The following is a 22801-nucleotide window of genomic DNA, read 5'->3' as shown; positions in this document are numbered from 1 at the left end:
CAGGAATAAATCACGTCAAAGCACTTTGGTGGCCGTTTGTCAATGCAGGGTCATTGACAGCTTCCATTAGCAACAAGTGCTATTTCTGAGTGGAGCACAGGCTATAGATGCAGTAGGACAGAATCTGAATAAGTGGCAGGCTTGGATTTTAGCCTGATTTCCTAAGGAAATGAGGCTAGTATGATCTTTTTGTGCATGTCCGTCTGGCTGCCTGCAAAGACATTTGAACTTGTAGGTCAATTTCAACCAAATTTGACAGAAGGAAAGGAGGTCTCAAGGATAATAATTGTTGCCGAAGCTTTCGTGAAAAGAAGTGGCTGAATAGAGGTTAATAAATCAGGACATGTCATAGCTAAGGGGGTGAATAGTGTGTGAACTCACACCTGATTAAACAGCAGAGAATACATGAGAGAGAGAGAAAGAGAGAGATTATTAAATGTTCTGCCCATAAGAAAACTTTCACAGGGCAAGGAAAAAGTGTTGCTGTAGCCTGAGGGATTACTCCCTGCTGAATAGCAACATCCTGCAGCAAATAACCAGCCCTTAGCCTTGTAACTGAGATACAAATCCATTGGAAATTAGGCCATTAATACCAATGCTCATAGAACTATTTGCTTTTAATTGTAACAAGTTGCTTGGAAATGCCCGCAGCTGTCAATAATAATGAACAGGAGAAAGCATGTTGCCTTTTGCTATTAATAGTGATTGTATAATTGCTAAAAGAGTTTACATGAAATTCTCTTTCATTTTAGCAACTGCAAAGTGACAAGTGATCCAAGCCACATGATTCATTAACTGAACAGTCCTAAATTATCACGATGTACCAAGTATCATGAAATGAGCATATGCAGTACCGTGCTTATTTGGCCTCCAAAATCATCCTTTGCCCCCTAGGGAGATAAATTCTTTATATATATATATATGTATGTACACACACACACATATCTGAGTTGTAAAATGCCAAAAAAAATTTGCTACTTCCCTCACGGGAACTCTTCAGGAAAATATTGCCAAAATTGCTTGATGTTCTGAGGGTCTGGCTCCTGACACCATCAAAATAATTGCAGATATAAACTGTGTTGGGAGTTACCACATATCAATAACTGTAGAGAAAGCCCAGCTTCCCCATTTAATCCTTTTCTCCAAGTAATTAGACTTACATTCTTCTTCTGCTTGCTGCCCACTTTCCCAAGGGGTATGAGGTAGGACAGCCACTCTCCTAACTCCATAGAAAGGGAGTGAGAATGTAAAAAAGCTGTCCTTTGAGCCCAGCGCATTTACGGGGTGATGATATGCATTTTCCAACTACACAGTCATGATATAGACAAGAGCACATAGTTCTAGGGGAAAGAAGCAAAATGGTTGAGAGTCTAGTTTCTCCTGTAGCACTCCTTCATTTATGAATAGGGTTCCAGTGACCTTTTCCTGCTAGAAGGAGAGATGAGAGATCAGTGTAACTTACGTGGGAGGAGAAGGGTGAGCTGGCTCATGTCCTTTCCCCCCCCGCCGCCGCCCATTCTTCAGGTCTAGCACAGAGTGCCACCAGCCACAGTCCCTCGTGAGTCCCTTGGCTTCAACCTGCTGCTCTTTCTAGCTAATATAATTCTTCCACTATTGCCAGAAGTACCAGTCTGCATTGCAGTGCTGATGGGAAAAAGGTCAAACATTCAGGACATTTGATACAACAAATGTGTTATGCAGGATTGTTTACAGGTTGCAAAGATAGGCACTCTGACCTTAGAAAATGCAAGATTTATAGTTGGTCATACAACAATAACATCTGTGTTGTGCACCTGAGTTAAGATTTTTAACTGTGTGTTCACAGGCCCTTTCTCCACAGGGAGATACATAAATACATAAATGTAATTTTCCATGCCACATACATTATTAGTTTTTTTAATATGAACCTTGCCAAATATGTAATGCTTTGAATGTGAGAAGAGTAGCTGAAGTAGAAATGTCCTTAAGGGAATAAAGATGGAATTAGTGAAAGTGGATTTTTTTAATCTTTCCCTACAACTTCAGGAGAAGTGGGAGAAAAAGTGGAAAAATTTACACAGATAGACACACACAGTTTTCTTTTAAGCTTAACTGGCTTACCCCTACTTTCAGGATCATATTGAAGCTGGATTTGAGATTCTGTACGCATATAAGTAGAACATAGCTATGTGATGGTAGTGGGTTTTGCTAATTTTAATTAGCAAAGTCTAAACTGATGAGAATACAAAGAGTTACCAAGGTCTCCTGCTATTAATAGAAAGAAATGATTAGCAGTGCATTTCTCACAAATCCTAGGAGTATTTTTTCTGTGAACTGCTTGGTAAGTTTCTGTGAATGCTGTCAGATACAGAACTAACCCCTAAATTAAAGTGAGGGAGGAAAAGGAATACACATTAAGTGAAGTCAAATAGATTAATAGTACCAAAAGATACAGATTTATGACAAATACGCCAGCAGTAAGTGAGAAAGATCTCAGCAAAGCATGGGTGAACTTCACACATCATCCATTTTAGGTAAAATAAGGTAACTGCATAAATTATCCAGTTACTCTTTGGCTTTGATAAAACATCGCTATTAATTGTTACATGTATTAAGAGACATTCCTGGCCTTTGTAACTGAGATGTCATTGCTGGAAAAAAGCCAATTTGTTTCGGTGACAGTAAGCTAAAAATGAGTCTTTTTTGGTTGCTGAGATATCCTCCATCCAAGGAAAAAATATCTGTTTCTTTGCAGGGAATACAAGGAGGTGCAATATGTGGCTACAGTCGTGACAGGTTCTGAAAATAAAATGCCTGAATTATTCTAATGACAAGATTTTGATGTATTGTTGCTATGAGGAGGTAATTGTGAGAGATGGCTATGCTAAACGAGTAAAGGACAGTAGGCTAGACTGTGAAAATTTTACTCATGTTCTTGAGTGCTTATATGCACCCAAACCTCTGGACTATTTATACATATTACTTATCTATGGTCTGCATTGTAGGTATTTTTAGAGAATGGAAAAAATCCTACTTTGTGTAATATCTTACTACAAAACACTGTTCAATTAGATCCAGCTATAATTTCCTCCCTAGTCTCAGTCAACCATTTATATAATTTTGCTAATGATATTGAATAATATCTAATAAATGTTTAGATGGCTTTGTTTAGGGTCCACTTGGAAGCTTCAGGAGACGTTCTGGATGCGAGGAAAGGGATGAATTTGATGAGAATAAAGGGACAAGAGTGAAAGCATAGTGGAGCTCTGCATTGCTGTATTAGGATGGTGCCCAAAATCCTTGCTCAACCATACGGTCCAGTACTATTGCAAAGCAGAGAGGATGTCTATGTACATTAGAACTGCATTCAAACTGACTTTAAAATAGTAGGAAACATTAATTTATGCAATGTGTTTTATGTACTTTCTGTTTTCTTTACACTAATTGGAGTTCATCTGAGAATGCACATGAATTACTTCATTAGCTGGAACTGGGCAATTTTTCTTCTTTTTCTTCACTATCTGCAAGTTGCTCTTACTGTGAAGTCTGAGCAGATGTAATGGAAAGGGAAAGCAGACCAGAATATAAATAGGAAATAGACTGTGAGATGAGTAGAAATTTGCTTTAAATACACACTTATGTTAGGTCAGATACACTAACCTGTTTTACATGGTACTCGCAGGAAATTGCTGGTGGGCAAGGTGGAAAAGAAGGTGGTATTTTTAAACATCTCTGTTAAAATATGAAAGGTGTAGTACACACCAACATAGTTCCAGTGATAATGAGCAATCTCTTTGTTACCTGCCTGTACACAGAGATTAGCAATCCATTAATTAAACAAATCTGACTGGGGGCAGGCTAGAGCCGGGGGAGGCTAAATCAGGGGAGGATCTTGTTAGGTAAACAAATTTATGTCTGTATTACTTTCTAAACCTGTTTTTCTAAACTAAATAAGTTTTTAAGGTAGAGGGAAAAAATCATCAAGCTTGCTGGTAAATGAGTACAGAACATCTAGACATGATGTGCTGAAATACAAAGCCTATCTAACATGGACCTGAATTCCTCTAGTGTGCCAATAGACAGATTTCTTATTATGCTTTGTCTCGTCTTCAGTGCCAGTGACAAGATTTTTCTCCCACTGAAATCTAATTACTAGCAGAACTGGCAGGATTTCAGCTGGTAGTGTATCTACAGTGTTGTTAAAAAGGAGGAGGGAGAGAGAAAAAAGACGCTTAAGAAATACTTGAAAGAAGATCAGATCGTTTCTGGTGATTAGTAAGGCAATAAAATTAAATATTTCTAATAAGAGGATTATTTAAGGGTCCTAACTGGTGATGTCTTTTACCTTAGGTGTGCAGAAGGCTATTTTGGACAACCTCTAATACCAGGGGGATCGTGCCAGCCATGCCAGTGTAATGACAACCTTGACTTCTCCATTCCTGGCAGCTGTGACAGCTTGTCTGGTGCTTGCCTGATATGTAAGCCAGGTACAACAGGCCAATATTGTGAGAGGTGTGCTGATGGATATTTTGGCGATGCTCTTGATGCAAGGAACTGTCAACGTAAGTTGTGAACTTTTACTGCTCCTGACAGTATTGATCTATCCTATATCGATGTTCCTGAGAGGAAAACTGTGCCTCTGTACGTGTGAGCAGGAGAGTGATACGGTGTACTTACACCTATAATAATAATAGTGTTTTACTTGCATCTGCATCTGGAAAGGGAGACTTCAAAGTAAACAGAAAGAAGAACCTATTAAAAAAACTTCCTGCTGTAGTTGAAGCAGTGATGAAGCAGACATGGAAAAAAAATGGGGAGAGTAGAGCATTGCATGGATGCAAAAGGTTATACTAAATGTCAGATCTGCAAAAATAAATACAAATAAATGAAAACAATTCACTAAAAATGCTATAAGCCATCCAGGGAAATCCCATTAACTAGTGAGATTTGTGCTGAAAGGAGTGATATTTCATTTACTGTAGCGTCCAACTTTGGCAGCACTTGTGACCTCCTTCCCACCTATGTGACCTCGGTAACAGTTGGGAGCTGCTGCTTCTTACAGGGCGAGATTCTCCTGCCTCCTGCAATGGAGTCTGAAATCTCCTGACAAATTTTCTAAGGTGCTCTGGAGGAAGATACCCGGCACTGCAACAAGCTGCCATTTCTCAGCTGACTGGTGGCATTTTGTTGAAGTATGAGGCCCAGCTCATGCTTCCCCATAGTGAAAGCAGGAAATTAGAGTGGGTGGAAGATTTGGCAGGAGCCAGAGCTTTTGCTTCTGTAGGAGGCAGTGGCTCTCTCTCAGCCATTGCGGACACAATTCAGAACACAGCTATTAGGTGGAACAAGTGCTTTTAACTTCAAAAAAATTGTTCACATAGCCTTCCACCCCGTTCTGAGGAATGGAATACAATAGGTTGTAAACTGTCCTGAAAGAGCAGAGTATTTAGTTTCACTGTCACACAGATCCAATGCTTTTTCTTTCATTGGAATAAACTCAGAGCAACTCCATTGAGTACAAGGTGTTATATCAGGATAAAATTATGCAAGTAAAAGAGCTGGGCCATTGTCTTACTGCCATGTATGTAGGAACACAGGGACCACTTCTACAGCATGTGCTGCAAGCACAGAAGTCTGAGCCACTGGCACCCATTTCCAGGATTCGCTCTATTAGTGGCTTGCAGTTTGACAGTGAGGATACTAAGTTCTGTTGGACGACCTAAGACTGCGCAGGAGCCAGTGAGATGCGGAACATCACCAGGTTTCTCAGCTAAGGCTAATAAATACCGATACATGCAAAATCATAGATAGCCATGAAGACATATACCTGCGTAAATGCTTTCTGTACCAACTTTATAAAATGCTGGATAAAAGTTGGACAGTCACATATATTCTCTGCACGAGTTAACAGTTTGTGATGAATGATGTCATATAAGTTAGGGTGTTAAGTGTGTAATGGGATTTAAAAAGAAGTGTGTTTCAAAAATCATAGCTTCCAGTAGCTTGTCACCATTCCTGAGGCATCAATAGGACTGTTGCTTTGAACATTTCTTCAGCAGTGGCAGCTGCATGGGAAAGAGATGTAATATGAGGAGAGTTCAGAAAACATACAATTAAAAAAAAAGTATTAAAAATGAATACATATTTAATGTAGAATTACAAGCTTTGCTTTTGTTGTTAGTATCACTGACAAGGAGAGCCCCTAATGTATTCATAGCCTTGTGCTCGCGGTTACCTCGTATTCATCTACTCTCCATCTTTCATGTGGGTTTTCTTTTTTGCATACGATTTTTTATTTCCTTTGCAGACTTCCATGAAGTTTGCCCTGCAGCTACAATATCAGAGGGACTGTGCCTTTACTTTCTTGTTTTCAATTTCAGTCCTTATTAAAAAGCCAAATCCAAGAGTATTGCAAAGCATGAATTTTGCTTTCAAATTATTGTTTGAAATGTTTCTTGTTCTATCTCAGTACAGTGCTGTTGTCATGTGCATTAACCATTTCAAATAACAGTACAACTTTACATCACTATAGCGTCTCTGAATTTCTTGGTGTATCTGTACAAAAGAATAAATCTAAGCACACCGAGCAAATGTCCTAGGCTTATTTGATTTGATTCTAGTAGGTTGTTTTTTGGTGTGAAACAGCACAGTGTGCTGAAGCAAATACTGGGGGTTGTGCTGATAGTAATAGAGCTAAGTGACATGAGATGAATTAAACCAAATATTCAAGTGTGCCTATGTGCCAGTGCATAGGTGCTACTGCTGGAGGCATGTAGGTGTGTAGGTTGATTACAAATACACACACATAAATATTTATACAAATCAAGAGAGAACGAGAAGGGCCTTGACCAGTGTCATTTTGGGAGAAAGTAAGACAAATTTCTCTGACAGGCTGTACTGTATTATGGCAACCATTTGGAGTTTTGGATAATAGCTAATTTTCCCAGTAGAGGTGAATGGATGGGAAGGCTTTAGGTAGATAAATGCGATTTATCAGATTGAGTAACAGTTTAGTAGATGAATAGCCCTGACTGTATGTTTCTTCTGTATGTACGTACTGCCAGAGCCAAGAAAAACAAAGTCTTGACTTCCAAATTCTGCCTTACCACTGTATTGCACTCAGTCATCTGTGGCTGAGTTAAGAATACATGGTATGCTCTTTGCGGTAATATATAATGTAAGTAGGACAAACTCACCTGTTTATAAAATCAGTGTAAATTTTCTTTTTGATTCCTGTGGTCTCATATGCCTGGTAAGAAAAGCAATTCAAATAAGACAAGCTTTGTTTTTTGAGGTCTGTATAAAAAGGTTGGTGAAATACTGTTAATTTGCATTGAGAATCATGATTCGTTGAGTCTGAGCTTTCACATCATCTTTCACTGTTGACCATTTTAATTAAAAAGATACTCAAAAAATATATGTGATACTCATCGCTGTGTACAGTGTGAGAGTAAAGGGAAAAGAGAAGCTATGTTCATTACAGCAGAAGTGTTCTTAAGTGTTTACATTTTTAAAATACATTGCAACACAGAAAGAGATCAAACCTCTGAAAGTGTTACCAGACTGATAGGAGAGCCCAACATATTTTTGTTACTTATTCCAGAATATGAGACATCTTTGCAAACAGGTGAGAAATAAGGCCATGAACAGACCAGCAACCCATAAAGTCACTTTCATTTAAAAGAAGCAACTTTTTCAGAATACCTGAAGGGGGGTGGGGGGGGGAACAGAAAATAATCCTCTCCATTTACAATGGAGCAAGTCCAATAAAGTAATGAGGAAGCTCCTGTTGTAATAGTCTATATATAGAAAAAAAATAGAACTGCTGTGTGTCAAATGGCACCTTGTCACATGCAAGTATGTGACCACCATGTGTTCACTGTTGGGACTCTTAAGTGTTTCTTAAAATGAAGCTGTCAGTTGAGAAAAAGACCAACACATGCAGTCAGGGCAGTGCAGGAAGGCAAAAAGTGGATTGGAGCCCTGGTTTACAGAGTACATTGATAATCAATATAGAGATGTGGATTCATTCCCCTCTGGGAAAAAAAAAAAAAAGGACGCGCAGGAACCAGCTCATGCTGATGGAATTGGTGACTGCATGGTCACAGTCCCTGTGACACCTGATCACATCCTTCTTCTCTACTGTGACTGCTAATGGGATTTTTTTCCCTAATCTCTGCATGCCAAAAGAATTGTGGACAAAAAACATAAAGGGTGATAGAAAGCTCCCCAAAATTTTCTCTTCTCTTAACACATGAGAATTCAGAAGCCAAAAGCATTGTTATTTTCCTCAAGAAACAGCAGTTCCTTTTCATTGCCATTTTAAATCCTTAAGAGAGCATTGCCATGAGTTCGGCTGGTCAGTTGGGTTAGGTTTCCTCTGGGAGCTGTGATGCTGTTGCCGAGACAGCGGTACTAGCGAGTCATGGGAGCAGATAATCCTTGGTCTCTTTTTCAGCTGTAGCCCAGGGTGCTGTCTGCAAGGAGGAGCTCTTGGCGGGGCGTGGTTGAGGAGGTTGCTGCCCCTATAGCGAAGCCCCTGGAGGTAGCCTTGCTCTGGGTCCTCAGCCTGCCAACATTTCCTACTACATTAACACGGACTGGACTCCAGGGCAGCAGGGCCAACGTGTGCTGCAGTAGGACTCCCACCTGCCATAGCTAAATCCCATATGCACCTTGCGTAAGGGTCTGTACCCTTTTTTCTTCCCTTAGCGCCGCCCTGCCCATTCCGAGGTTTGGGGCAATGGCCAGGCTGTTCTGAGGGAGTGGCTTCTGAGGGGGAGAGAGTCCTGCCTTCCCCACCACCCCCTCGGTCTGGAAATTTGGCATTAATTAAAATGTAAAGGCAGTTACTGTTTTAAAACCTTCTCTATCATCGCGTACTCAGTAATGTGCCCTAAACATCCGCTTTTGATCTGTGAGGCACATATAAAACAAATTGTTTATGAAGTCGAGGCAAAATTTCTCACTGTAATAATTTGGAGCAAAATTCCACATTAATATGGGTAGGCTAATGTGTGTTGTCACCGTATGGGAGTAACACCTTCCTCCTTTACTCAGGCCTGCTTTCTTGGGTTTCTCAGGGTGGCAAAAGCCACACTGTAAACATTTGTCTATTAAAGATAGCTTCAGCAGCATACGTGTTTTAGGAAATACATTGACAGCTCCTTCTTCTTCCTCTGCAGCCTGTCACTGTCACATCAATGGCTCCTTCTCAGACATCTGTGACTCTCGGACAGGCCAGTGCGAGTGTAAAGCCAATGTGATCGGGCGCCGGTGCGACGTCTGCCAGGTGAGTGACAAGAAATGCTGTTTCCTTTCAGTTTTCTTCCCTGTTTCTCATGACTAAACACAGTTTCGGTTTGGTTAGTTTTTCCTTTTTGCTCATTTTTCACTTAAAGAACATATATGGATTGTTCTGATCTACAGAATGGTAAAATGGCTGGTTTTTAAATGTTTTCCAAGGCTTTCTAGAACAAAATACAGAATATTGCATGCAAATATATTTTAAGCCTCACTGTATGTATAAATACATTTTTATATGTGGTATGTACATTTTGTATTCTGAATGCTTGTTATAAATAAATTAGTTAAAAATGTTGCAGCTCTGGGGGAAAACCCTTCTGTGAAGACATGTGATTCTCCAAAAAAGCATGATGCTAGTTTACTTCTGCTGTGAATGGTCTGCTGTTATACTTTTTCTTAGGGGTTCTCCTTGTATTGTCCAAATAATGTATTCTTGTTTGGTGGAAGTGTCTTTTGCCTTGACGTTGTTTTACTGTCTCATAAATCACTGCAAAAAAACAGTGTTTCATGAGCTTTCACAGAGTTTTCTTTAGGCTGCAAAGGAATATGTTATAGCTGGCTGCACGTTTCTCTAGCTCAGACCGAGGACTTGTGAGTTAGGCCTGTGTCCTCAGAACACCTCCGCGTGTGTGTAATTTAAAGCGCATAACTAATTCTGCAGAAATCATAAGGATTATTTTTGCCCTGTGTAAACTGTGTAATTTCTGAAGAGGTTTGCTCACACTCTATTTTCAACAGTATTTAAAGAGTTTGTTCAAAGAAAAATTGTGGGTATCAATGGAAGTTGCACAGATTGCATAATGTACACAGAAAATATGTCAAGTTTGTTGATACAATATTGGCCATTGGTTGGAATTAATCTTTGTTTACTACTGTGTTTACTACTATCTTTATTCCTGTACTCTTTTATTTGCTGTAGTTTCTTTATCTTCACTTTCTAACAGTGTTTACTTTTCATTCTTAAAGCCCAGCTACTTCTGGGCCCCAGAAAAGCTGTTCTGTATACCCTGTGGCTGCAGTGCTTTAGGATCCATGTCACTGCAATGTGATATGTCAGGAAGATGTATCTGCAAATCAGGATTCATGGGCAGACGCTGTGAAATCAGCAGACAGGTGCCTAAATTGAAAGAAAACGCACGAAACAGCCAGCAGATCCGAGTCCCCCCTCGGAGATGGGGCATCAGCAGTGCCAGTGGGTGCCCACGGGGTGCTTACCGGTCTGCAACTCTGGTAAACAGAAACTGTGTGCATTGCATGGGCTGAAATCTCATATTTGCTTGTGTTTGGAGTTCCCGCAGACTTTTTTTTTTTTTTTAATTTTATAGTACGTGTGTGTTACAATATAAGAAATTACCAAGAAAACACACAGGCTCAGAAGACAGGCAGCCTTTTAGGATACTTCCCCACTTCTAGGGCTTCTCATAGTGCAAATGAGAATGTAGGGCAGAAGTCAAATAGCAGAATAAGTCCAAATGCAGCACCATCAACAGCAGTATGCACAAAATGTATGGATGACGTACATACATCAGTGGAATCAGTGGGATTTTCATGGCCTTCAGCAGGATATAACTTCCCCTTCTAACAATTCAAGAACCAAAAGCTTAAGGAGTTTGCAAGAAGGATCAGCCCCAGAGGCAAAGTGTTAAGATCTAATCTTGAAACAGCAAGCGTAACTGGCATTAAAATTTCTCATTAGTGAATATGGCCAGTGATCTGAGCCATTTTTAACCAGGCGAAGTGCCCCTTATTTGAATGTAATGCCCCAAATAACAGAAGTATTCATTGTTTGTCACATACCAACAAAGCAACTTACTTCCTAAAATGAAGTAATTATGATGCAATTGCTTCTAAAAGAACAGTGTTTTAGGAATGTTGGGTTTTTTTCCCCTGCAACTCAAAACTTCCACACTTATCACACCTGGTTTGAAAAATACCTAGCAGTGTTTTGTCTTCTCAGCCAGACTCTGGGACCCATGCCATATTTGCTCATATGGATTCCCTTGGAGAACATGAGCTTTTACCCAGTTAACATACATTATGTAACTGTGTTGCCCGTAAAAACACTCAATATACAGTGATACAGCGACAAAATATAACAACATACTCAGAAAATTCATTGTATTTCCTCATTGTCATCCAGGACCTTATCTCTTGTTCAGTAAATGTGATTCATAGAATTTCTGTGTGTAAACAAGCTTCGGTGAGGGCTCAGCTTGGGGCTTCATCTCGGGGGTTTGCATGACTGATCAAATTGTCTTTGACTGTGCAGAGCTCATCACAGAATACAACCCAGCATGCTAGTGATCTTTTCTTCCTTCACGCAGTGTGGAGTGCTAGTGTATCAGACCTTTTCTGGCTTTCAGCCTTATAAACAGAATTTATTAGATCCTATCAAACTTTCTATTGAGAACTGAGCTGCATGCTGTGCACTGGTTACTTCACTGCATTAATCAGAATGTCTGTCCTGCAATTTTTGCATATTCACATTTCTGTGTGTTTCTTTAGAGATAATCTGTATATTTGATTGAACCTTGGAGTTTAATTATATGAGTTTGAGTATTTCTTTCTCTCTGATACACCATGTTTTGTCGTGCAGAAGTATATAATTGGCAAAACATTTTGATATAGAATTTGGAAATGAAAATCAGTGTAATTCTTTATTATATGTATAATCAAGCATTTCATTTGCTTAGGTTCGTATATTCTTCAGGCCAAATTCTGACTGTAGGTGTGGTCCTGTATTCTAACACCTATCAGCAGATTCTCTACGGGAATGTGGAACTTCAATATTAACCTCAGAGATCAGATTTCAGGACTTTTACGTGGAAGCCTGCTGGAGTCTCTGGGAATTCACCTACACAAGAAGTTAGGTGTTCCACTGTGGAACAAATCCATGCAAAAAGTCAGCTCCACTGACTTGAAAAATCTGTACTGATGTACACTAGGTAAAAATCTACCACCACATGCCTGGTCACACAGTAGTACATTGTAAAAGTAAATATTTTCCACTTTGTTCCATTTATATTCATTAGCAGTGATCTTTTTAATATCTCATTTTTAACATTTTGCTTTCCTAGTGAAGTCTTTGATAGATTTTCACTATTAAATGTTGTAATATGAATTTCAAGTGAAGTTAGTAATATGATTTGGATTTCAATATTCCCTGAAAATCATCATACCTGAAAAAAAGTAGGAAAGTACTCCCATTTTATGTCACTCTAGCTCAAGACTGAGTTCAGAATTTGAATATCAAGTACAGTTTGCTCCTACGAGCCGCTGTTAGCTGGTGCAGTGAAACCCATGTGGTCTGTTGGTTAAAAGCTTCATGCAGAACTCCATATTACAGTATACAAATGAGCATGTGTCTTCCTTTATTTACAAGTATACTTTTTGCAGTCCACTAGTGGAGTTACAGAGGAAATCTGTTACTGTAGTTGATAACATCTATTCTGGTTCTGTAGGAATTTTACAGTACTCAGTGCAAAAGAAAGCGAAGAATGAAAATAGAAGAGAAACTGAGGTTCATTGATTACTTCTTAGTCTTAGACCTAACCCAAAGACAGAGTTTTTATCTTAAAAACAGATAATTCCCATTATTTGCTTGTAATGTACACAAATACATTATATCTATGTTCTTCTAAAGTTATTCCTAAGTATCATTCAAAAGAAATGTCCTCGAGTTACAGAGTACTGTATACAGACATTGCCACTGGTCAGAGGAGATAAATTCTAGTTGTTCAGGCTTTCCAGTTGAATCAATCTCCATTCATAGCTAAGAATTTGAATTCACTCTCTTAGTAACAAGCTCTGCCTGACATAATCTTACAACCCAGACACAGGATATGTATGGGGCACTGACATACATTCCATTTCTTGTGGGAATTGTACTTATGGAAAAACAACCTCTTGGAAAATGCATTACATTGCAGAACATTCATTATAGCATCAGGTAACATTCTGAAATCTTTATTCTTTTTCAGCTGTGTAGGGTATTTAGTGCCCTTGTCCCGGTGTTTTACCACTACAAGTCAATCTGTTAAGAGTAATATTTCAGTGATGAAGACAAAGAACCACCCTGATCTCCCTACACTCTCAGCTTTTCCTCTTTTCTCCTGGTAATCATTCCATGTACTAACTGCTCTCCCTCTCTCTGTGGCAGCCTGAAACATTTGGCTTACAGTCTTCAAGAGGATGTGTGCCCTGCAACTGTAACTCTTTTGGTTCCAAGTCCTTCGACTGCGATGGAGATGGACAGTGTTACTGCCAGCCTGGAGTGACAGGAAGGAAGTGTGACCGCTGTGCACACGGATTTTACAACTTCGAAGAAGGAGGCTGTACTCGTATGTAAACTCTTTGCAGCCAATTGCAGATTTATTTATTTGTTTGTTTGTTTGTTTATTTATTAGTAAGATTCTGGTTTGGCTGGGTTTCTATTGCCTAACAAATTTTCCTGACAGGTAGGTATTTTCATAGACAGCCCTGTAAATCAGTCAATTGGCAAGGTTGGTGATTGGCAAGAACAAAAGACCCAGGCAATTCCTGCTGTTTTAAGGACAGTTTATGGCTAATCTGCCACATTTAGAAGGAACAGAAATGTCCTTTTCTCCAAGTACTTTCTGCCAAAAAAAGTTTGTATGAAGTTCCTATAATTTAGTTATGGTAAGCGTATCATAGAAGGCTGATTAAGGTGCTTGCCAAATCACATCAGCTTGAAGGGATGTGAATGGGAAAAAAAAGGAAAAAAAAAAAATCCCTTTGCTTCTAGTTTTATCCCAAACCTTTTCACTGTTCTTACCTGGTTGATCCTTTTTTATTAAACTTCTACACAGTAATATTTAGAATCTTGCTTACTTGTATACTTTTTGTGTACAAGATCTTCAGATAAAATTCTCCACTTTGTGCCTTGTGTAAACACATGAAAAGTATGTTTTTCCAGATGCTGAAACTCTAGCATCAGACATAAATATATCCAGCCACTTCTTTACATTTATGTTTGTCCTTTTGGACATTAGGTCAAACACTGAAATGAATGCTTCCTGTCTTTAAAGCAGTACAGACCACTACATTGAAAAGAACCCACTTGATAGGTCTCTTCACAGGGAAATAACCATCTTTGCTAATAGACTTGTGTTTTTGAAGTCTCATAGACTCATTTAGGTGTGATCACAGGAGACACAGATGGTTGTCTAGTGCAGCTGGCTGCTGGGACGCCAGAATGGCAATGGCTCCGCAGCTTTCTTTGCTAGTGGCAGAGTGCTATAAAGCCAAGGGTATGCTGCTATTATTCTTCAGGTGGAAGCTGTATTCTTTCCAGAAGCAGACTCACCATGCCCAGTATCCTATTCCTCCTCCTTTCCCATCTGGAACAGCAGCAGAAGCAGCAAGCCTAGCTCTCTGGCTTTTTTTTACTCCCACTTTTATGGAAGGAGCATCAAGGCCTTGAGACCCACATCTGTGCAGCAAAACTCAATTCACCTGTAGTGTTGATAAACATATTTGAAAATATTACTCTACGGTATTGTCTCCCATGGGAAGGAAGGGCTCAGAAAATGTTTACCACCTTGAAAAGTGCAAACTCTTTGGCACCTTGGAAAAGGCAAAGATTGGTTCACAGGCTCACTGATGAGAGAGCTTGAAATAAAATGCAAATGATAACTGCAGTCCTAAAGCCCTTAGCACATATACGGAGGGAAAAAAATACTGTAGTTTATCTTCATGATTAATCTCTTATTCTAACATTTCACAGTTTAAAAGCACATCACTATTGTGAAATACTGCAAAATGTTAATTTCATACAGTTGGGGAAGGAAAATGAGAGGGCAATTAACAAGATTTCACATTAAAATTTTAACTGCTCTCTTGGCAAACTTGAAATGACAGAGTTTGAGGAACAGTGATGGAATGGGAAAGTAGTGTAAATCCAAACACTATTTTAAATAGAAATGTATCTGCCTGTGGTCATCAAATATTTTAAATAACTGCAACAACTACAGATGTTCAGAAAATTCAGATTTTTGAAAGTTCCAAAGTTAATACAACAGATGGAGAGGAATTCTGTTTTCAAAATGCTGTTTTCCCCACTTATTTTTAGTAGGCTTTTTATGTATTCCTTCAAATGACAAAAAAAGGAATTAAATTATGAATCACAGAGAAAATCAGAAATTTAATAAAAGTATATCAAATCGTGCTAGGAAGAAAGTGCACAAAAATGAATTCCATAGTGACGCGTAAGTATCAAATAAAATATTGGATGTCTTTTATCTAGCATTTATCCAAAAGGAATATAATTTGATTTTTTCTTGTGCAATAAAAAACCATAAAGCCTAAAAAAACCCCCCTAAAGCATCATCAGTTAGCTTTGACATTCTAGCAGCAAAGATACAAAAGAGATTTCTATTTCACTATTGCTTTCAACAAATGTGTTGTATTTTTTCCGTATTCTTTTTTAACAATGATGAAAGTAAAAATGCAAAAAAATTTAGTGTATCACTTTCTTCCCCTCCATGCCTTTTGAACCAATTTTGTTTAAAAACTGGAAGCCCATAGAAGAGCTGTCACATCTGAAAGCCTCTGTCTCCCAATGAGAGATGTATTCTGAAACATCTTCAAGCCACAGTGTGTCAAAAGATTTTATGTAGCATGCAAAACATCTTCTTCCTGGCATGATGGAGGCAAAACTTACTATCATCTTTGCATCAGTTACCTTATTTTGGAAGCACTGATGGGGAAAAATAAAGGTCACTTCTTATTTGAACTATAGATATGAGTTCCAGCTTCGCACATCTCTTATTTCAATTCAGAGTAAAACTAGAAAGTATTTGCTACAGTAAAGGCAATGAACATAAATACAGCCCTCGGCAATGAACATTAAGTTACACTGCCCTATAAACACCCCAAGGAACAGATTATCACTCAGAGAGTCATAGTTTGCTTATGATGCTTTTGCTCTGACCTCAGGGGTAATGTTGATGGTGGGTATGAAAATAACTATGCACCAGTTCTGCTCCTCTAAGCAATTAGGTGTCTTGTGCCTCAATAACTACTTATCACTTACATACCTTGAATCTGCATTAGCCACCAATGAGTTGTTTACTTAATGCTTTAAGAGCAAAGACCAGTTTTGGAACCACTTCCAAAACCAAAGTATTTTTAATTGAATGAAATCTGCAAAGAATTCCAGTTCCCTGTGAAGAGGCACATTGTTCATGTCCTCCCAAGAAAGAATACCTGTAATCTGAAAAAAGGGAGTAGAATGGGAGAAAAAAACCTGAGACACCTTTTTTGCCCTTTAAGAAAAGGCTGCTTACAGCAGCGGAGATTTCAGGAGGCTGGCTCAGATTGGTGGAAGAGGCTAAACCCACTGCATAGAGTTCCCTGCGCAGAGGGCTCAGAGGCAGTCAGGCGGCTTCTTGCACAGGATGGCGTGGGCCCAGAAAGTGTACAGCGATGCTCCTGCAGCTGTGTCACGTGAGTGCACCATCTCAGAAGTCTCTGGACTTCTACAGTCGGTGCCTTTATTTTTCCCATCCTGTTCTCATTGCAGTTTCTTCAACCTCAGTTAACCTGTGTTGCATTGCTCCTGGTTTGGGTTTCTCTGGGTTTACCCTACCTTTTCTGCCTCACTGTGTCCGCGGATAACTGAGAGTTCACAGTATGGTAAAGGCTTTGGTGGAATGATCCGAACCCTGTTAGGGTCTGCTCTCCGGGTGTCACATAAAGGGGTAACTTTTCCTCTGCTTTGTTTTTTTTCTGTCTCTCATGAAGCCTGTGAGTGTTCACATTTTGGTAATAACTGCGATCCCGTCAGTGGCCGCTGTATCTGCCCTCCCAATACTGTTGGAGAGATGTGTGACAAATGTGCACCAAATTACTGGGGCCATGACATTGTCAGTGGCTGCAAGGTGAGTGGATTTCTGTCTTCTCTGTGTGTGTCACCTCTTTCCCATGGGGTAAATACAGTAATTTGCAGCTGGAACGCTATTTTAGGTTTCTAAATCACGGTTTGTCTCTGCATTGCGCGTTTTGGTTTCAGACTGGTGTAAATGTTGGCGATCTGTTACTGAGCACTACAGATCCTCTGTCTCAAGTATGCAGCCTGTAACGCTGAACACCCTGCTGTTCATACTGCTGTCACGCTGAGTCAGTGTCCTGCTTGAGCCTGGTTTCTTTTATTATAGCGGTGTTTAATGTGACTGAAAAGATTACCACATTATTGTACAATGTATATAGACGTATAGTTACAGGTAACTGACAGTGCCTTTGCAGAACAAATTTACTTTGGCCCTAATTGTGATGCCACTGGGAATTTGTACTTGAAGTTTACTTGAGAAGGGCTTCAACTTGTGCATAAAAGACAGTGATGAGAGAGGAAAAGAAACAGCCTCCTTAGCTGTAAAATGGACTTTCTTCCTATGTTCTTAAAGGGGAAATAAACCTCATTACCCTTGAAATCCTTCCTATTCCAGTGTTTGACACAGTTAAAAAAAATTCTGAAGGGGAGGGAAGAAGGGAGAAGAAATAGGAAAACAATGATAGTATGTCAAAGAGGCCACGAAAGCTGCTGTTAATGTACTACTCTTGAGTTAAGGGGAGCAGTATTCGATTAAGGTTGAAAACTGGTGACAGTGAATATTATGCAAAGTTCAAATGCCTTCTCCTCTCTGCCATTCTCATTGATGATGAGGTATTTATAGTACTGCTGCAATTACTCCAGAAAACTATGTCTTGTCTGAACATGGTCATACACCATTAATGCTCTTTCTTAAAAAGCTGTTTGTCATGTAGCTTAGGCTGCAAACTAATTAATCAACAGTGATTTCTTTTTTGTATGTATGGAAAACTCCTCTTGTGAAACCTCTGCTGTGCTGCTGAGATGTAGACTCTTGGCTTCTGAAACCAGCCTAATGAGGTTGAAGACCTCTGTTTGAGCTCTGGAGTATATTCTCTGTTTGTCTTTTATGTGAGCGCATTAGTATGGCAGTTCCATGGCACCATCTAAATTAATAATGATCTATCAGCCCACATCTCTTTCAGTATGTTGCAGCTAATTTCTGCAAAGTGAGATGTGAATCTCCTGCTTGCACTCTTTGTAGAAGATTTCCAGGGCTGTCGTAACTCAGGGGGATAGAAAGCATTGCATAAAACTGCTTGCTCACAAAACAAACATAACATCTGATTGTAATTTAAGTTTTGATATTGTACACCAAGCTATTTCAATGTATGGTGAACAATTTCCTTTTTAAGCTTTACGTTCAAATCTATCTTGTAGAATAAGGTTCTTTCTGTCAGAAGGTTTTATTTCTTTGGTTAGGTAGTAGTCTAGCAGTCTAACATTTAAACAGTAGTTAAATACTTTCTCTGGCATTCAGTAACGATTGAATTTGAATATTTCCTTTATATAATCACCTTCTTTATAACTGGTCTTTTCAGATCAGAAGAAACGTGTATTCATGTAATAAACAGCTTTGCTTAGAAACTGAATCCGCATTTTCCTCTTTTTTAGCTGTGTGTCCTTAATTTTAGCAAGTCTATCCATGTCAGTTACTGTGGTAACCTGTACTACTGGCACTGAGTTTGCTTCTGCAAGCTGAACTTCTTCATACAAGATTCTGGTCACGCCAGTGATCACAGCAAATGTCCTGTGCTAACTTTGCAGTACAGTCACAGTAATAGCACTGAGGGATTCTTCTGTTCTTTGGAAGCCTGCAGCTTTCCCTGCTACTTACTTCTGTACTCAATATCTAGACCCCCTGGCAAATCATCTATTTCTATCCTTACTTGCCTGTGCAAGTCTCATTCTGTGAGCAAGCTTACTTCCCAGTACACCACATGACTAAATCTCTGTCCCTTACCGTGTAAATTACTGTCATCTAAGAGTCTTGTTTGTACAAAGAAGATAGTTACCTGTCTGATGGATGAGTAATAAACATTGAACTAGATTCCACTGGGACCACTGCCCCTGAGCAATTCCAGTTTTAGCAAAGTCATCTGAACATGCCCTGCAGAGGATTTACATAGAAAGGACTTTTTAGAAAGCACTTACAGTTTTTAAGTTAATTTTGTCTGCAAAGTTTCCCAGTGTCTTAACCCTTTTGGATTTGATTTTGCTGCCTAACTTATCAGTCATAAGTAATATCTGTTCAAAAAGAAAACAGTGTTGTAAATGTATTTAGTGTAATTGCTTGTCCCTTGTTGAATAAAGATAAATGCCTAGCCTTATAATTTATCTATACTACCTTCGGACAGTGGAAATTCACTGCTGTACTTTATTTATAGATACTTGAAAGAGGTGACTTGCTTTTTTGTTGGTTTGTTTGGGTTTGGGTGTTTTGTTTTTTTTTTCCTGAAGCACAATTGCAATTTTCTCCCTGTTTCTCTCCTTTTTAGCCCTGTGACTGCAGCTTCATTGGAGCCCTGAGTTCTCAGTGTGACTTAAATACAGGCTGTTGCTTCTGCCGCCCTGAATTCTCTGGGGATAAGTGCACTGAGTGCAGGTTGGGTTACTGGAATTATCCACAATGTGTTGCTTGTCAGTGCTTCCTGGCAGGGACTGATCCACAGAGCTGCGATACAGAGATGGGAAAGTGCTCATGCATTGATCATAATGGCCAATGCAGCTGCAAGGTAGGACAATGAAGGCTGTAAGCTGATCTTATAGCTGCTGAGAAGTTTGTTCCAAAATTCATTGACATTTGTACCTGCCTGTTCCAACAATATATGCAAACAAATCTAGTTAGTTTTCATAGTGCATTTGCTAACTGCTGTGGGATGAGTCTAACATAAAAAAAGAATTAAGTGCTTATCAGTTGCTTTTTCACACGCTGACACTTGTCAGAATAGCAGGTGTATTTGTATTGCATTTGTATTTCTCGCTTTGTATTTCTTCCTGTTCTTACAGAACTGTTGCCCATTTAACCCCATTCAATACAATTCTTCTTCAGATATTTCGCAAATTAAAAGCAAACACATTGATAATAACAGTATGCCGCAGTGCTAGCTCTTTGTAGTACCTTGACTTAGAAGGAGTCAATCCTGATCCTTTTATGACTAGAATTCACTGCAGTAGTATCTGTTCTTCTGAGTAGACTGCATCCAGTTCAGCATCACTAAAGCAAAGACTTTTGGCGTCATGACCCACAGCTTTGTTATTTGGAATTGTTCTTGGAAGAACAGCACACTTAGGTGGTTTGAAAATTGGCTGGATTGCTGGGCTTACAGGGCAATAATCAGTGGTTTGACATGCAGTGGGTAGCCAGCAAGCACAGTACTCCAGAGCCAAAACCTTCATCAGTGACAGAGATGACAGAATTCACCATCAGCAGATTTGAGAATATTGCTGATTTGGAGGAGGTAGAGGTTGACATGCTGAACAGTAGAACTACAATCTAGAGGGTCCTTGAAAAGCTTGATGATTGGGAAAATAGAAAGGTCATGAATTGGAGTGGAATAACCTCCAGAATCAGTACAGTTTGGGAGGAAAAAGGCTGACTGGTAATCCTGCTGAAAAGCACATACGGGCTTTGGGGAATGACAAACTGAATATAAGCCAACCGTGTACTCTCATTGTAATTAAGGCAAACTACCTACTGAGCTGGATGCATTGATCACACTGGCCAATGCAGCTGCAAGGTAGGACATCATGAAGAGCATGACCAGCAGAGGAAAGTCTTTATCCCCCTCTACTCAGTGCTGGTAAGACTGCACTTGGAAATGGTGCCCCGTTTTAGGACCTGATTCAAGATTGTTGTTGATAAACTGGAGAGAATCCAGAGAAGGGCTACAAAGAGACTTTGAGCAGATGGTATGTAAGGATATACTAAGAAAGCTGGACTCTTTCAGTCTGCAAAAAATAGAGGCTAAGAGAAAAATGCTATTGCAGCCTATAGCCACTTCAAAGAGTGGTTGATGGAGTCAAGTCTTTTCTGATAGTAGCAAAAGATGTGACAAGGGACAACAGCTGCTAACGGCAGCTTGGGAATTTTGGGTTGGACATTAGGAAAAAAAGTCACTAGGAGGGTTATGCAGCACTGGAATAGATTGTCCAGATAGGTTGTGAAATCCCCATTCTTGGAGATTTTCAAGAATTGGCTAGAAAGAGCCGTGGAGAACCTGATCCAGTATTGATGGTAGTCCCGCTTCAAGGGTGAAGTTTTTAAAAGTGACCTCTAGAGATTCCTTCTGTGATTTTGATTCATTTATTCAGGGACTGTATTGACACAAAGAGCTGGTAAAATGGAAGGATGAATTTAAATTATTGAATTGCCAGGTAATTCTTTTGTTTAATGGGCACCAGTGGCTTCATTCTGAGTTTAAAGTGTAAACTCAATGGAGGAACTGCAGAACAAATGAGATTGGAAGGGACCTATGAAGATCATCTAGTCCTTGTTTGAAAGACATTGCTGAGGCAATATTTCCAAGGATGAGGATTTCACAACCTCTTTGTGCAAACTGCTTGATGACCCTCTCGTTTTTCTGGTGTATTTGGACAGAAAACATCATGTTCTGTTTCACAAATAGTGATTCATTTGATGGTGAGAACATAAAAAAACTGAAGTGAGTGAGTTGATCACATGGACCATCTGAGTAAAACCCAGCCTAAAGATCGGTGTCATTTGTCCTATGTCATCCTCTGGGATGGAAAAAGAGAAGTATCTCAATTCTTTCAGCCTCTCTTGATACGTGATGTGCTCCAACCCCTCTAATCATCTTTGTGCCCCCTTTCTTGATTAGGTCCAGTATGTCAATGTCTGTCTTGTAGCTCTTGTAAGCACTAAGTAGAAAGAATGGGGGTTTATGGCATTTTTAAATAGAAATGTTTCTTTGTTGATTCTTTTAAGACTAATATAGTTAGTTCTGTATTTCTGTGAGTGCAAATTAACAGTATGTATTTATTTAGCGGATGATTAATGATGAGAAACTGCAATTGACATGAAACAATGCAAAGCAATGAAGCAAAGCAAGTAAAATTCACAATTTATGACAGAAAATGGACAAATAATACTGAATTAAGTCAGCAGATTTTTTATTTCCAGAATTCAAGTCTAAGGTTGAATTTAAATCTAGGGTTGGTTAACCTTTTGTGTAACTTTTTTGAAAGAGTTTTATATTGAAGAAGCTAGACTCTTATAAAATGGTAATCATTCCCATTTAAACCTGCTGTTATAGCTGCAGAAATTAGCTTTCAAAGGCTCAGGAGTCCCTTTGTCAGCCCTGACAAAAGGCAGCAAAATCTAAGCTAAATACAGTGTAGGCACATTTGCTTATAGAGTTACATGTGGAAATGAGGGTTAAAAATGGTAAATCCTTGGGGATAATATTGGTTTCCTGTATAAGCTTTGGAAAGTTGAATTTGTTTTTTAGATTGGCTTCTTCACGTTACTCTCAAGACAAAAAAGGAGGGGAGGAAAAGCCAACCAATGTTTTCATATTGGTGATTTTTTTTTAAATACCTTTGTCTCAGTATGAAAATGGTTTTAAAAGGCTATGCATAAATTATTGTGTATCTGGCCCTATCTGG

The 22801-nt window shown here is 39.2% G+C and overlaps 1 protein-coding gene across 1 annotated transcript in view; it reads left to right on the top strand.

Moving 5' to 3' along the window:
* Window positions 1-22801, top strand: part of LAMA2 (laminin subunit alpha 2) — a 290911-nt gene that overhangs the window by 142308 nt on the left and 125802 nt on the right. Inside the window, exons 19-23 of the mRNA XM_075707711.1 lie at window positions 4330-4541; window positions 9165-9271; window positions 13445-13625; window positions 17050-17186; window positions 19672-19908. Coding sequence (XP_075563826.1) covers window positions 4330-4541; window positions 9165-9271; window positions 13445-13625; window positions 17050-17186; window positions 19672-19908 — 874 coding nt within the window. The remainder of the gene's footprint in view (window positions 1-4329; window positions 4542-9164; window positions 9272-13444; window positions 13626-17049; window positions 17187-19671; window positions 19909-22801) is intronic.

Source organism: Pelecanus crispus, chromosome 3 (assembly GCF_030463565.1).
Source record: "Pelecanus crispus isolate bPelCri1 chromosome 3, bPelCri1.pri, whole genome shotgun sequence".
Classification (NCBI taxonomy): Eukaryota; Metazoa; Chordata; class Aves; order Pelecaniformes; family Pelecanidae; genus Pelecanus; species Pelecanus crispus.
The sequence above is the reverse complement of the archived record's forward strand: the minus strand, read 5'-3'. Positions and strand labels throughout refer to the sequence as shown.